General features: G+C 41.1%; 1 protein-coding gene across 1 annotated transcript in view; it reads left to right on the plus strand.

Moving 5' to 3' along the window:
* The window catches only part of cdk17 (cyclin dependent kinase 17), a 76,177-nt gene that overhangs the window by 30,277 nt on the left and 29,616 nt on the right, over positions 1 to 16,284 (plus strand). Inside the window, exon 2 of the mRNA XM_079552472.1 lies at positions 10,533 to 10,677. Within this exon, the coding sequence (XP_079408598.1) occupies positions 10,551 to 10,677 (127 nt within the window). The 5' untranslated portion in view covers positions 10,533 to 10,550. The remainder of the gene's footprint in view (positions 1 to 10,532; positions 10,678 to 16,284) is intronic.

Below are 16,284 nucleotides of genomic sequence, written 5' to 3' on the forward strand. Positions count from 1 at the left end.
TGGAAACAGACTAATGCCCGTTGTGCATTACATTTTTTTCGTCGTCTCATAAGATTTTTAGATGCCACATTGCAAGACGTAGGGATTGTAAGATCTGGAGCCTGATCTTGTCTCCACTCTGCGATCGTTCAATAAGAAAATCGTAGCTTCGACCAACGTTTTGTCAGTTTCAGGAGCAGACGGAGTGTGTTTAGCTGGGGCAAGTGCCGCTAGTGTGCGGTGTTTATTTCAGGGAAAAGTGCAGGGAAAGCAAAATGCGGTCCCTTCAATGCCTGACCTGTGTTGCTTGTGACTCTGGCAGTGGTGTTTTTTGTCGATGAGACGCTTGACAGAGATCCAAGGAAAGGATGCCTCAATCTGCGACTAGTGTTACAAGATATCAGACACGGCCTGATGTCGGTCGCAGCTCATCTTTGGTCGTACGATGGTTCTGTTTTAAAGCAGAACTAAGGACATGCCCCTAGACGCCATAAACCCCACTGCAGCTGAGGCACTGTGTATATAAATTAATGGAATTGTACAGAACGGACAGTGAATGGATGTCTGGAGGAGTGGGTATGTCAACTTCTACCTGGTATTACATGAAAATGAAAAAGAAAACCCCTCCAGTTTTTTTATATGTTGTAGTTGACACATAGGGCTACATTTTTCCTATTTGCGTCGGAGAGGTTGGGCGTGTCCCACAGGGTCAATTTCAAGGTCAAAATATAAGTACAAAGGTAATTCACCTAAAAAATACCAAGATGCACGAACCAATGTCACATTTTTATTCCTCGTGGTCTCCCCTTTACAGACATACCTGTTTTTTGAAAATCGGACCAGTGGTTGCTGAGTTACAGCAATTTGAAAGTAGGCGGCCATGCCCTTTTTCGCGAAAAAGTGAAAAAATGAAAATGCCATATCTCAAAAAACGTTGGTCCAATTAGTTTAAAATTTGAAATGTTGGCTTTTCTGGCCATGAATTACATGTATACCAAATTTCACAAAAATTGGAGAGGGTGGGGTTTAACTCATCGGGTGAACTGAGATGGACTGACCCAGCTTCTTCTTCGTGATTCCATTAGTGTGTATTGGGCCTCCGAGACAGAGCAAGGAAATTTGTGGTTTCCTGGCCAGAGACACCAGTGGGAGATGTATTGCGTCCAGAGGGACTATGAAAAGGATTTATTAAGGTAAAGAAGTTGCTTAATTCTGCTTTAAATCTGTGTCCCTGTCTCACTGTTGCGACCGAAGACTTGCAACTTTGAGCAACAATCTAAGATTTTCCCCAAGACGAGCCTGAACATATTCTCTTAAATGGAACAGATTTGCTAAAGACCTTTTTTCTGATGATCACTGATTAGCGCTGCATAATAATAAATTGGCATACTGCCATTCGATGCAGCCAAAAATTATCTGGTGAAAATGGTCTGACTGTCACGCTTGGGCTTTATAGTTATATTGCCATAGTTAATGTTCTTTCAGATGTAACATGTTATTTGCGTCGATAAAGAATGCATTGAAACTATAACATTTAGTTTGGCTCCCAAGTAAAATGGATCCAAAGCTTGTTCAAAGCGGTGGTGATTTAATTTTTGATGCGTGGCTGTATCGATTCAAACAGCTGCCGTTTCTGCCGCTGGTCTGAACTCTTGTCACGTGGCTCCCTTTTGTTTTGTTTGAGAGAGGAGATAAAACCCAGCTCTGTTACAATCAAACAAAGGCTGATTATTACTCTCCCAACACAACACGTGCAAGTCGTCAGTGTAATCTGCAGCATCTGTTTTGTCATCGTTATCATTATTATCCAGACGTTGATGTCTTTTTCAAGTGTAAAGCTTCCCAAACTGAAAATGAATTAGGACTTCACTTCAGCTGTGATGCTTATGAGTGTTTTGATGTGAACGCTGTGACTAACTGTTTAGGTTTTGTTAAGGCATGTTCATTCCTATCCTAGTGGCTTCGTACCTGTTCTATTTTTGTCTACTAAGTAACTTACTTACCATAATAAATCCTTTTCCGTAGTCCTTCTGGGGGTAATACAACTGTTAATGGGATGATTGGGGGGTCTTTCATCTCCCCCAGGACCTCTAGCCAGAAAACCACAATTGCAACTTTCCTGCCTCTGGGTCGGACCCACCAATACACACTAATGGAATCACGAAGAAGAACAGGCTAAAGGGGAAAGCTACCTGCAGGCCAACGCCACTTAAGCAGTATTTACAGCCAAGTTTGAGTGAAAAAAAATATCCCTTGTGTACAATATCCCTTTCTCCCTTTGTCTTTTCTGTCAGCGTAGTATTTCCTCTCACGGAAAATTAATGAGTAAAAAAACGCAACATACTACGACACCTGCAGTGGGGCTTATGGCCTCTAGGGGCAAGAGTTACTTAGTTCTGCTTTAACAGTTATGTCAATTGTGCTATTTTTTGTATTACTTGAGGCTCATTGACAATCCTTTTGTCAGTTTTGCATCTACATTGCTCTGTTTTCTCTTTATTATAATGACAGTTGCTTTTGTTGCACTTCAGTGAGTCTAATTGTTTTCCTCTCCCGTCCACTTTATTATGTACTTTGTCTTATCTTAGCCCACTGGTATTTCTTGGAAATGTTTTTACGTGGCACTGCGAGTACTCGGTTCAGCCATTGCCCTATATTATAATAATGTTGTTTGTCTTCTCTATACTGTATGCACATGCACTGTCTCATTAGATCTGCATAGTGATGTAGCCGCTGGGGCAGTCCTGACACACTTCCTCCTCAGAAGTGGGCTAAACATGTTGCCAGGCAGAACCCCCGAAGACATCAGGGAAACTATGACCCACTGAACTCAAATCACAGCCTGTTAGCATTTTCTTATGCTGTAAAATTCTGATAAAACCATATTGTATGAAACTAATGTTTGCATTGGGTCAGTTATGCCCTGAATGTAAAAGACTTTTTAACGTAATAACTGTGTGCCTAAAGTATTTATTTACCAGTTGGACTGCGCTTTGAGCACAACTTTAGAAGAGAAAAACAGCGATTTATCCAGCAGATATTGCGATTGATTGGGTAGCACTTAATTTCACTCTACCCGTGATACATTGTACCTGTACCCCTTTGTTACAATGTGTAGTAACTTGTACCTATGTGTTACATACACAATGTAATGATATGTATTTTGTAGTTTGGAGGCACATAGTGTAATAAGACATAAGGCCATAACTCTAATCCTAACCTTAAAGGGGCTAGATGCAAGTTTGCCATTTTATACTCACTACTGCCACCTCAGGTCATACGTGTAACTGCACCTTCTGTATTAAGCTCGTGCATGACGGCAATTCGGACGAAATAACACCGTTTTCAATGACAGTGCAGGATTTTAGAGGCAGTTGTGGTGAAGAGGTCTGGGCTCATTCTACACATTAGGACATTGTCGGAACATGTACGGGGAGGAAAATGCATAATTTTAACATTTTTAAACTCTGTATAGTCCCTTTAAGCCCTAGCCCTAAGGACCTTATGTCTTGTTACGTTATGTACCTCCAAAGTACTAATACACATTATTCCAAATGCACTACATAAAACGAGCACAAGTTATCACAGATTGTTGCAAAGCAGATTACGTTGTACTAAATTTTGTTGGGTACAATGTATCAAGGTGATGTAAAATAAAGTGAAGCCCTAATTTGAGATAGCGGGAGCAGTAACTGAGAGGAGACTGAATATGGACTGATCAACTAACAGAGGAATGACCTGCTGCTTCTATACTTGACATATCCTTTTGGAGACAGTTCAATACTATAGATGTGTCTCCGTTTCTCGAAATACCCATGATTCTCTGCAGCAAGCCCCCATATTGTGTGTCAATTGACAAGGTTTACATAGGCTCGCATGTACATATAATGTATAAGTGTGCCCACTCTACAGTTTTCGCTAGTGTATTTTTGCACTGACAAGGAGCCATGTGATGATAACATAATCATCGTAATGTGCACACGCATGATGATCATGAAGATGTATCTATAAAATGTCCGGAGTAGACTTTATAGTTTCTTGGGTCAGGATCAAATCCCTCTCTCTCTCGTACGAAAGCCTTTCTGTCTCTGTTCCTTGGTGATAAATCATTTTTTGGATATCGAAATATTGTCTCTTCGTGGTGTCGGGATCAGCACGATTTGTACAGGCCCTCACAACACAGGTGTGAACCATTGATTCAGGATATTATCAGTGATCCATAACACAAACAATTAGACGCTTTTCACACAATATGACGTTGTATGGAATTGTGGGAAAAATGGGCTTTTATTGCTTTTTTGGCTGGCAGATCTGACACTTGCAACACCAAAGTTAATCTGACAGATAAAAAGGAGTCAATCTGGATTTTTTTGAGTTTTTTATATTTAATGGTTTGTACAGAAAAATATTAGCATGTCATTACAACAAAAAAACAATCCCACAAGATTTGAACATCAAAAGGGGAAACATTACTTTGACTGGTCATTGACATTTTTAATTGCAGACCCAGTTAAAGGTCTTCACACTGTCCGCTGTTGTCATGCGATGGTGACATTTGCTAATTAATGAAGTCCCCATCGAGGTCCTGTTGTGTTTTTAATTAGGCGACTGTTCACCCGCTGTGTCCAGATTCAGGTCACATTCCTGTCAGCACACTGCAGCGGCATGAGCGAGAGACGGGGAGTGATGTGGTCCAAGTATTACCTAACAAGAGTGGACAATTACAACCAGTTTAACCACAACAAAGACAAACCCAGCACTGTAGACCGTCCAAAGAGGGAACTAAACCTGGACTGAAACTAAAGGTTTTCAAAATCGTCAACTGGACAGGGTTGAGGACATTTTGCCTCTCATCTGGAAATGTTTGCCGAGGCAGAGCAGAACTAACTAAACCAGAAGCTTTAACATTTAAGAGACTGGAACATGATGTGCCCATTTAGCCAGCACTGTGAAGAAAACAACAGCTAAAATAAGCCCATTAGAACATGTGCCGCAACATTTGCAGCAGTGATGATGCACTTTGCGTTCCTCACGGGTTGCACATGTTTCCTGTGGGAGTGTGTTGTGTAAGGCAGCGGGTCACCTGTGCTGCTGCGGCTGACGGATGGAGGCGTTTGGTCTCCGTCACACATGATGAATGAGAGAAGGACGAGAAAGAGCAGACGGATGGAGTCTCTTAGAAAACAGAGGAATATGACCTTCAGAGAGAGAAAGACCAAGATTGATGGTTGCTTGAGAGCTGTGAGAACAGAATGTGTTTGTCTGGACCAAAGTAGCTGGGAGTTGGCTCACAATGCCCAACATGGTCAAGTTCTTTCTAACATTGTTGATCTCATAAAGCCCTACAGCCCCAACTCAGAGCTTGAGATCGTCTGAGCAGAACCTATTGATAGTTCCAGTACCTGGTTTAAAACTCGGGAGGATTGATCATTCAAAGCTGCCGTGCCCTCGACTTGCACTCTCTAGACTCCGTGAACATGATTTTAAAAAGCGGCTAAAAACACATTTGTTTGCAAAAGCATTCTAGTCCAATCGACTTGCGCTGCCAATGATTGTCGATAGTTTTAAGATGTGTTCCTATCTGTTTTTACTGTGAAGCACTTTGTGACTTTGTGTCTGTGAAAAGTGATATACAAATAAAGTTCACCTACTTACAATTGGCTTTTTGACTGGGGTTAGGGTCTCCTTTCTGTGAGGTTACTACAGGTAGCAGAGCTGTAGATGTTTCTCTTTGTTCATTCCTAGGATGGACTAAGAGAGTCAATTTGGATGTTTTGATGATGGTCAGATTGTTATTTAGATGGTTTGGACTTTTACAGAGGAAGATGTTTACACACACTTCATAAAAAGACACATTTGCATTTTTTTTTTCACTATCAGATATTAAACCAGAACTGACTTTTTTTTTTTTTAGGTCAATTAGAATTTTAAGAATTATTTCCATTTGTCAAATTCCAGAAGAATGAGACATAGAATTTTCTACACATTTTTTTTACTTACTTTTTACAAAACCAAAAGTTTACATACATTTAATTAATACTTGGTAGAATTGCCTTTAAACTGTATATTTTGGGTCAAACTTTTGGATAACTTTCCACAAGCTTCTCACAATAGCTGGCAGGAGTTTTGGTCCATTCGTCCAAACAGAACTGGTGTAACTGAGCCAAATTTGTAGGCCACCTTGCATGCACATGCCTCTCCAGCTCTGCCCATACATTTTCATCAGGACTTTGTGATGGCCACTTCAAAACATTGACTTTGTTCTCCTTAAGCCGCTCTGTAACCAGTTTGGCCATATGCTTTGGGAATTTGGAAGACCCATCTGTGCCCAAGCTTTAACTTCCTTGCTGATGTCTTGAAATGTTGCTCCAATATTTCCACATATTGTTCTTTCTTCATGATGTCATCTATCTAGTGAAGTGTCCAGTCCCTCGCGGAGCAAAACAACCCCACTGCATGATGCTGCCACCCCGTATTTCAAAGTTGGGATGGTTGGGATTTTTTCCGTCAGACCACAGGATATGTCTCGGAAAAATTACTGTCTTTATCCTTTTTTTATTTGTGTTTCTTTTGGAGTAAGGGCTTCTTCCTGGCAGAGTACCCTCTCAGCCCATGTCAGTACAGTACTTGTTTCACTGTTGAATATAACCAGGTTGTTTGATGATTTTTATTAAGTGCATGTAAACATATGGTTCTCGCTGTATATGGGTACACAGGTTTTGTCGCTAACAGACTCGAGACCTAGAGGTACCCAAGAATAGATTTATTATGGATGTAGCAGAAGACGTTGTTTGATACAGCCAAGTGATTCATTGTATTTGTCCAATGGCCAAAAGGCGAAGGCATGAACCCATAAAGCATGACGTCAGTGGTGCCGCTTTCGGCAAACCATAGCGCCACAGTCATTGAAATCAGTGTTATGTGAGCTTTGAACAGTTGTCTTCAAAGCAACAGAAAAATCAGCTCACAGAGGTGACGCGATCTTGATTCTGCCTTGAAATGACAGACAAAGAGAGTTCTCATTAGCGAGGATTTGTGTACATACCGGTATGTTTGTAGAGGCGATAAGTTTAGCAGGTTTTATACATAATTAGACTACATAGTGACAGGATATTTTGTTGTTTACAAAGGAAATGGCATTGCCGTCTTTGCTGTAGTAATTAATAATAGATTCTTTTCAAGCCAACTACATCAATCCCTTTCTTGGCATTCGATATATACAGTAGATCCAATTGGTGAAAGACTTGGAGGAAAGCAGATGGTTTGCAGAATTTCGTTTACGCAAGCAACTTTTTAAATGCTTTGTTAATAGATATCTGTCCACACTATTTGACCTGTTACAAGGACTAATAAACAAAGACTTAGTTCTGAAGTAGCCTTTTTCCGTCTTCTTTTCTCTTTTTGAGTGTAAATTCATACTACAGTTTCCGTGTGCTCTCGTTGCCTCTGGAGAAAACCCTGGCTCTTTGTTTTGGAGTTTCTATAGTCAGGGTTTCTATAGTCTTGTCTTGTCGGGCGGTGCCTTTCTGCTGCCGTCGTTTCCTCAGTGCGTTTCCTCCAGTGGTTGAGCGAAGCCTCCCCTCACACCCGCAACACAAACGGTCGCACAATATCACACAGACACAATACTGCACAATGGAGGTACGAGAGAGCAAGGTGTTTCCTGTGCCCAGAGCCCCTCGCTGCAAAAATACTCAAAGAAACGTCATCTGAGACTGGCATATTTGATCAGCTTAACAAAGAAGGGATGGAAAAGCAACAAAAATGCAACAAAAAGCAACAAAACAGACGACTAAAAAGTGATATAAAGCACATAAAAAAATTGATGAAAATGTGACACAAAATTGATGGAAAAAAAAACACAATGTGACAAAAAAAATGTGACTGGGAAGCAACTAAAATGTAACAAAAAAATAAAATAAAACAAGCAACAAAGATGCAACAATAAAATAAAATAAAACAAGCAACAAAGATGCAACAAAAACTGATTAAAAAAGAAACAAAAAAAGTGATAATACAACAAAAACGCAACAAAACAGGCGACAAAAAGTGATGAAAAGGCCGCAAAACGCGACAAAAAAATTGATGAAAAAAACAAAAATGTGACAAAAAAGTGATTAAAAAGCAACAAAGATGCGACAAAAATTGATTAAAAAACAAAACAAAACTTTGACAAAAATTTGATAAAGAAGCAAAAAACAACAACTTTATGAAAAAAAAAGTGATTAAAAAGCAACAGAGATGCAACAAAAAAATTGATGAAAAAGCAACAAAGATGCGTCAAAAATGTATTAAAATAAAACGAAACAACAAAGTGACCAAAGTTATGAAAAAGCAACAAAAATACGACAAAAAAGTGATTAAAAAATCAAGAAAAACATGACAAAAACATGACCAAAAAAGGAACGAAGTGGCAACGACACAAGGTTCGCTTCCACCAGCCTTACCCTACTCTGGTCTACTTGGTTTGGTCCTGCTCTACTTGGCCTGGTTGTGTTTCCATTACTCTGTAGAACCTGATACTGTAACCATGGTTACCAGGGCGTATCCATCCATAGATTTGGCTTTGCTTTTGGCTGTATCCATGGAAACAGTATCTGCTTGGCCTGGTTAGTACCAGGGCCAAGCTGGTACTTAAAAACGGTAGGAACATTTCAAATGGGTAGGTGGAAATGAGCCATTAGATCATGAATGTAAGTCTTAGCTTTCAAATGAGGCGTCACACTGGCCATAGGCTTAAGATTTGGGTAAAGCTGAAAACGTGCTTGGTTAAGGCAGGAGTTAAGAGGTGAAGAAGTTTGCTTGTATCTGATTTTTTTTTTTTCTTTTTTTTTAGAGGAGGAACGTTTCTTATCCAAGATCCTGTTCCTTTTTCACACCAAGCAAAAGAACGCTGAACACACAAACTTTCAGTAACCAGAAATATACAGAGAACTCACTGGTTTAGATATCTTTACTCATCGTATGCTCTGTGTCATTATGCCAAGACAGATCTAGCTGTGAGTGTCACCCTTCTTTACTGTAGCCATCTAAACTGACTTGCTTCTCTCCGCTTACCTCCTCTCAGCGGCTAAACGTGTGAAAAGTGCCTTGTTAAAATCCGTGATGGTTATTTTTTATTTATGCTTAGCCCATGGTTTATTGATGTGCCGTTTGAGCATTTGCAGAGGGGTGAATATTGGATTAAAAGCAGTCGTTTGTTTTATTCATGAGTTGCGAGATATTTTGGACGACACTGGGGCCGCAGGAATCCCTCGCAAACACGAATTTATGCAGCGCCAGCCTCGCCGACTTGTGAGGGCTTATCTGTTTGTCTATTTTTTGAGTGAATAATAACAGCAGCGCAGAGTTTTCAATGAGCAGCCACTTGAAGAGCTTGTGATTAATTTCCGAGTGGCCGCTTTCCCTGTTATACTGGACGTGTATCAGAGGTTTAAAAGAGGTGTTTGATCTGGCAAAAAATAGATAAATCATTGAGCATTTTTACATTTCAGAGAGATCACAATTTCAATTCAAACATGCCAAACTGTCGATCTCCAAAATCCAAATCATTAGACCCATTGAATTCTTCATCCTCTCTGTCACTTCTGAACAATCACCATGGCAACTGCCTGGGCACGGAGGCGTAACTGCACAGTTGACAAGCCTCTCCCGGCAACACGTTTTTCAAGCTCTCATTTGCAAACCCGTTCCTCCAGCTGTGGCCATCTAGCTTTTAGCCCGCGATTGGCTTTGTTTTGTTTATCCAATTACACATTGGAAATATATATATTTTTTTTCACTCAAACTTGGCTGTAAAAGTGGTGCTAGCCCGCAGTTAGCTTTGCCTGTTAGCCTGTTAGCTTCTTCTTCGTGATTCCATTAGTGTGTATTGGTGGCTCTGGTCCGGTTGCAAGTTGCAATTGGGGTTTCCTGGCCAGACACACCAGGGGGAGATGAAAGACCCCCCAATCATCCCATTAACACTTGTATTGCCCCCAGAGGGACTACGAAAAGGCTTTATTAAGGTTAACAAGTTACTTAGTATATTGCATTAAGAAAAGAAAAATCACATAAGTCGCTGCCAAACTATGAAAAAATGGTACTTGTGTTTCCTTTAAAGCCCTAATTAGATTTTCTGTCTTCAGTTGGTGTCTGAAGTGAATCCTCCTCTGTCTTAAGCTTCTGCTGCTTTTTGCATTTCTACTTACTTTGCAGATGTGTTTTTGTGGTGAGGGTCAGGTGAGGGGTGTTGTGGGAGTGCTGTAGGAGGCGGGGCGATAATGATGCATTGTGGGAATGGAACGGTGCCGGGCCAGCCATTGGATAGGCTTTAATAACTAAAGTGTATCTGCTTCACCTGAGAGTTCACGCTGTTTGGGTTAATTATGTGCCACTCGCTTGGAGCAGGATGCAGACTGACCAATAATTGAAGTGGGCGGGGGGAAGTAAATGGGAAGTCACATCCTACAATCTCGACAAACTGGCATCTTTATTGTCCTGTCGCTCGCCCACTCCTATGTTGTTCTTCTGCTCTGTTTTTAACAAGCTCGTTTTCTCTGTGTGTCCTGTAGGCGGCGCAGTGCCCTGTGATGGAGAAGATGAAGCGTTTTAAGAAGCGCTTGTCGCTAACGCTTCGCTCCAGTCAGACCATCGACGAGTCTCTGTCGGAGCTGGCCGAGCAGATGACCCTGGAGGATGGGGGCACAAAGGACAACGGTAGTGCTCATCTCATACTCGTGCAAATGTCTAATTACTATTTCCATGACTATCAAACATTTATGTAGGGCTGTCCCGAAGCCAAAAAATCGACTATATGTTCAAAAACATGCCCAGAGCAGCGATCCGTCGGCTAAAAGTGGTCGTGGCGCTGTGTGACCCAAACTGTATGGAAATGGTTAACAACTGGGACCGGTTCAGTATTTTCTGTGTACCATTACACCCCTAATAGAAGAACTTAACAGCACGACAGATTAATCTTGTCGTCTGTCTCGGACTCCTGCATCTGCTGCTGTACATGTGCTGTCCATACATCCATATTATTCCTCTTCCATCATCGTCCATGATCTCAAATGTCCTCTGGGGTCTCACGGCATCACCGTCACCACTGTCTGTAAAACGCTGATATCTTTTTTATAATGGAATTCTGTAAAAGACCACAAGCCTCTGGTGTTATGCAAAGTTAGAGCATCTTAACACATTGAGTGCCAAAAGCGGAAAAGGTCATTCTTTCGTTTTTTTTTTTTGTTTATTGCGAAACTAGACACTCTAATACACCTTGAACCGTGAAATAAATGACGATCAAAAACTTGTGAAAAGTCACGATCTGGACATTTTATATTTATTATTGCGTTTCTGTTCTTTTTTTCTTTAGTCCAAGGTGATGTGGTGTTGCATAGCAAACAGCTGTAAAGCCGACACTTCTCTCCCATGGAAGCAAAACAGTTGAGATTTTAGCATTTCTCTGATTTTTTTTAAATGGTTGAAATCAGTCGACTGAGAAATGTCCAGGTTAAGTCTTCAATCCGAGAACCAGGCTGTTTAAAGGTACGCTGCGTAAGATTTTGGACTATACTGTTGCCGGCAAAACAAAACATGCTCCTAATGACCAGCTCTACACATAAAATGCTGTTACTGCAGTGTGTAAATAATGGATTTGGATGAGAACCTAACCTGTTAAAATCTCAAATTCTACTGCCTTTAGTCACATCTCCATGGATACGAGCTGGAGACGTACCCACTCCCGGTAAAGTTCACAGTCATATCTTAGGAGGGGTGAGCTTCATAAATGTTTGTTTGTACATTTATGAGTTTTTTTTCAATGATGGACATTTCTGTCATAAAAGTAATGCCTGTATGTCAATTTTTTTATTGGGTAAAATTCTACGCAGTGTGGCTTTAAATGCACACGCGATAAAAAGTGATCGATCTGTGGCAACACGAGGGGCCCGATCGCGTGTCTCAAAATGCAGACGATAGCGTGACATTTTGCGCTCAGTAGGAGCACTTTGTGATCTTGCCACTCCAGACTTAGCGCATTTAAGTGGGTGGAGACACACATTTACCTCCAGCCAGATCGACTCCGCGTCCAGGAGAGTGGTTGTGGGGGAGTGGGAGGTGAACATGTGCTTTTGTTTTGCTTCGTGTTCACGCCAAGTGCGGGCTGATCCGCGCCACAGCGGACGCTGTAGCTCTTTTTCTCTCGAGACGTGAACATGGTTTAGCTCACGATGGGGTAAATAAAGTTTTTAGTTTGACCTGTGAGAGCCTAAGGCTTAAGAAAGAACGCAAGACAGCGCAATGTAAACGAGGAAGTGAATGTCAGCCGTGTTTCCATCAGTGCAGTCGCCTCCTCTTGTGACGCCCCCTCACAGGTGGCGGAGGCGAATGGCACATATAGCTCCGTCACTCGGAAAATAATTCGCCAAGAGCCTGCGCCGCCCCGTGCGCCGCCACAAGATCTGGCCCGAGGTGTTTCAAAACGTGTCAACAATGTTTGAAAATTGACTTGAAACTGAGATATTTAGGCATTATTCACATAACGTTAGTGTCTGTCCAGAGAAGAAGAGAGGAGTTAATCAGAAAGGAGAGTGTTGAATAAAACCCCGTTATCTCCGTTCCTAGAAAGAAAATCAGTGATTTTGATCAAAACTAGCCTCTCTTTGGCATATAGAATTAAACTGTTTTCACTTACAGAGAGCTTAGAGCCTTGTCTTTCAAATGAGCCACATCATGTGTCCATAGCTATAACATAGAATACGCTGCGGTGCTACAAGTATTATGAAAAATGGTCTGGATTGTTGGCATCTACAGCTAAATCCCCCAAAACAGCGTGGCCTCAATGTGTTAATTGATGCAAAAAGTGCGACTGAACGACCATGAGTCTGCCCTACATTTGTGCCTCATGGCTTTGCAGTGGCCCTGAGTTTGAGAACCACTTCAATGGTAGGCTTTTTGTGAAGACTTTTAATTAAATTGTATTTTGTTATTTCCGGCTGCAAACAGGGTACCCTTGACCTCACCCGGTAAGCAAAGTGCTCTGTTAGTTTAAATGGCGGAAGAGCCCTTATTAAATATGAATTTCTTGGTTTGGTCCGATGCTTTTATGGCCACTCACTTATAAGGCCGGTGTTCTACTTGTTCACATGCTACGATTTTTTTTACTTACTTCCTATATTAATGAGATATTTTGATTTCAACACAGAACGCCATAACATTTTAAAAACACCTAATACTGCTGTAGCAATAATTAATTTGCCATGTACTGTATTGTGATGCCTGAATCCAAATACAAGTCATCCGTACCACTGCTCTGGACGTGCTTATGTGAGAGTTCTTGATAGTAGTAAATATTTGCAGACAGCAATTCCTCACAGAGACTACCCAGCCAAGGAAATGCCAGTAGTTTTTTTGTTTTTTAATGTTTTGAAGCATCTTCCTATCCTTTGGCCCCTCTCGCACACCCACACACAGGGATGATGAAGTCTTGGCTGCGTCCCTTGGGTCTTTTAAATTATGAAGATGATGAAAAGAGCGTGAGAGAAGTGCGTCAAACTGCTGTAATGGACTTGGACTGGAGTGAGGAGAGTCTCTCGTGTTATGTAACTAAAGAAAAAACTGGCTTATGGGGCTATTGAGCTGCAAGCCACAACTGCTGGCTTCAGATTGTGGCTACGGTGGCTGTTAATCTACTGCAGATTGTCTTTACTATAGTTCTGTTGTGATGAAATTACCATGTCGATTTAACGCTACGACGGATAAACGCTATGTATTTATTTGTGGGGGTTTTTTTCTTCCTTTTTTTTGCCTTTGTGTTTAAGCATGTTGGGAGGTTTTTTTAAGATGTGGTATTTAGAACAAAGGTTTCCAGTCATTTTTATGCTTTTGGGTTCTCGTTTCTGTGGAATAAAACGGTTTTATGGTATTTTACGCTCACACAGGCGTCAGTTTTGAATGACTGTTTTCCACACATCTACGTGGTCTTGCTGTGTTCAATGTCACACACTAAGACTAAGTTAAAACATCTGAGAAAAGTGTCATGTCAGAGAAGTTTAAGAATTAACTTGTACTGTTGGTTTTGGTATTGTTACCTGGAGTGGTGTTAGTTTATCCACATTTTAGTAGGGCAGGTGCAGTTACATTACATAGTTGGTTTGGGGGGATTGGAGAAAATATGGGAGAAAATTGTGAAAATATTATTATAAAAAATGAAAAACAAAAGGTAAACATGAGGAGAAAATTGGGGCAGAAATGTGTAATAAAATTGGGAAAAATGGGACAAACATTGAGGCTAGATGCGAGTTAGTCATATTATATTCACTACTGCCACCTCAGGTCATACGTGTAACTGCAGCTTCTATATTAAGCTTGTGCATGACGGCACTTCGGACACGTTTTTGAGTGACAGTGCAGGATTTTAGAGGCAGTTGTGGTGAACAGGTCTGAGCTAATTCTACACCATAGGACATTGTTGAAACATGTAGGGGAGGAAAATACTTAATTTTAACATTTTAAAACTCAGTATAGTCCCTTTAAGAAAAAAATGGGAAAAGTGCTGAAACCAAGTCCCTTCCTTAAAGGAACAGGCCATCGTTTTTCCACACAGATATGTTCTTAACTGAGCTTAGACGGGTTAATGTGTACCTGTCTGGTGACTGAGCGCACGCACAAAGACCAAAGATGTTGCTAGCATTTAGCCTCTCGCAGCATATTCCTATAGCTCCAAACGGGGGTGAAGTTAGAAGCTATCCAAACTCTTCCACGGGCACAAAGACCAGACTAAGCTCAGGTAAGAACATATCACAGTATGGAAGAACTGTGTGCGCTCAGTCACACAAAACGACCAAAGATGTTGTTAGCATTTGGCCTCTCCCAATATATTCCTATAGCTCCAAACGGTGTGACGTTAGAAGCAACCAAGCTCTTTCACGTTTCTCCTATTTAAATACGGTCACGTGAGCAGTTACACGATCAAAGTATAGTTACACAAAATTAAACATGTACATTTTCTAATCGGATAAAAATGGGTACTTTATTATAAGCTGTAATAACACCTTAGGAGCACTTCGACGTCCTCCTAATATCTTTAGGAGTGAAGATAGTACTGCTGCTTCAATACTGTTTTCTCTTTCTCTCTCAATACTTTTATTTTTTTGATACCAGTAGTACATAAACTTTTTTCCAATACCAACCCGATATCGTTTAATGGGACCCAGCCCTTTGTTTTAGTAACTATGCATTCTCAGGTTTTCTGTGAAGTAAACTCTGTCCAACTGTCCCATCAACACCCTCTGCATTCTGTGTGCTCTTACTTAATCAGTGGCAGCAGCAGGGTTTAAAACTTGGCCGGGCAGCAAGAAAACTCGCTATAGACTAATTGCCTCAATCTTGGCCTCTGTTTGTCCTGACCGTGAGACAGAATCAGAGTCAGATCAGATTGAGGGAAGTGGCTGACCACACGACGAGATGGGCAACCCGGACGATAATGCCGGAAACAGATGGACAATAAACCAATAGACAACAGATATCAATAAACTTATAATATATATATATTTTTAACAATGTCAGATTGTTGAAAATGAGCAGAAATGCTGGTGGACGAGGGCGGCTTCTGAGGAAAGGGCTGGCAGGAAAAGAGTTAATCATTTCTACAGTGTGCAAGTCTCCTGTCGAAAGGAGAAAAGGTGCTGCCATAGACTGGCCATTATCGTGTGGAGTGAGAAAATGGTTTTACTACCGCTTTTCCTGTTACCGCAGCCAGCTTTATGCTCCGTGACCTTTTCAACTCGCTGCTCGGAGCCATAAAAGACAGGGGACAGCGCGGCACTCTGCATTAAAAATTCAAAGACGCGAGAGCAGAGTCTGTCCATTTAGAGATGGTGAGATAAAACAGCGTTAAATCGATATAGCATACGTTGCAAATTAGAATAATGAAAGTGAATTTGCCAACGATGTGACAACAGTCCACATTGTTTACCATTTTTATGTCTAATCGCCCTAATAATGGTCTAATATTGTTAGAAGCTGCAAACTGGTGATATGTGAACTCTTTCTTGTGCTCAGGAGTCTTTGTCTCACTTAACTTGGTTGAGACGGAGTTTTGGAGCTAGTAGAGGCTATGACCTGTTTTGGCCTAATCCACTCCCCGATTCACCCAAATTTAGTTTAGATCTGGTTCAGTCCCTCCCTTGGTTTGGTGACAGTTTTTCATTGATGATAACACTTAACGAGTCTCTCTTCTTAAAGCTGTGGAAATCAGATTATTTTCTTGTATCATAGTGAACTTAAGTTGGCAACATTTGTCAAAGAACAACAGACCATGGGGGT

This window comes from Gobius niger (assembly GCF_951799975.1).
Source record: "Gobius niger genome assembly, chromosome: 2".
Lineage (NCBI taxonomy): Eukaryota > Metazoa > Chordata > Actinopteri > Gobiiformes > Gobiidae > Gobius > Gobius niger.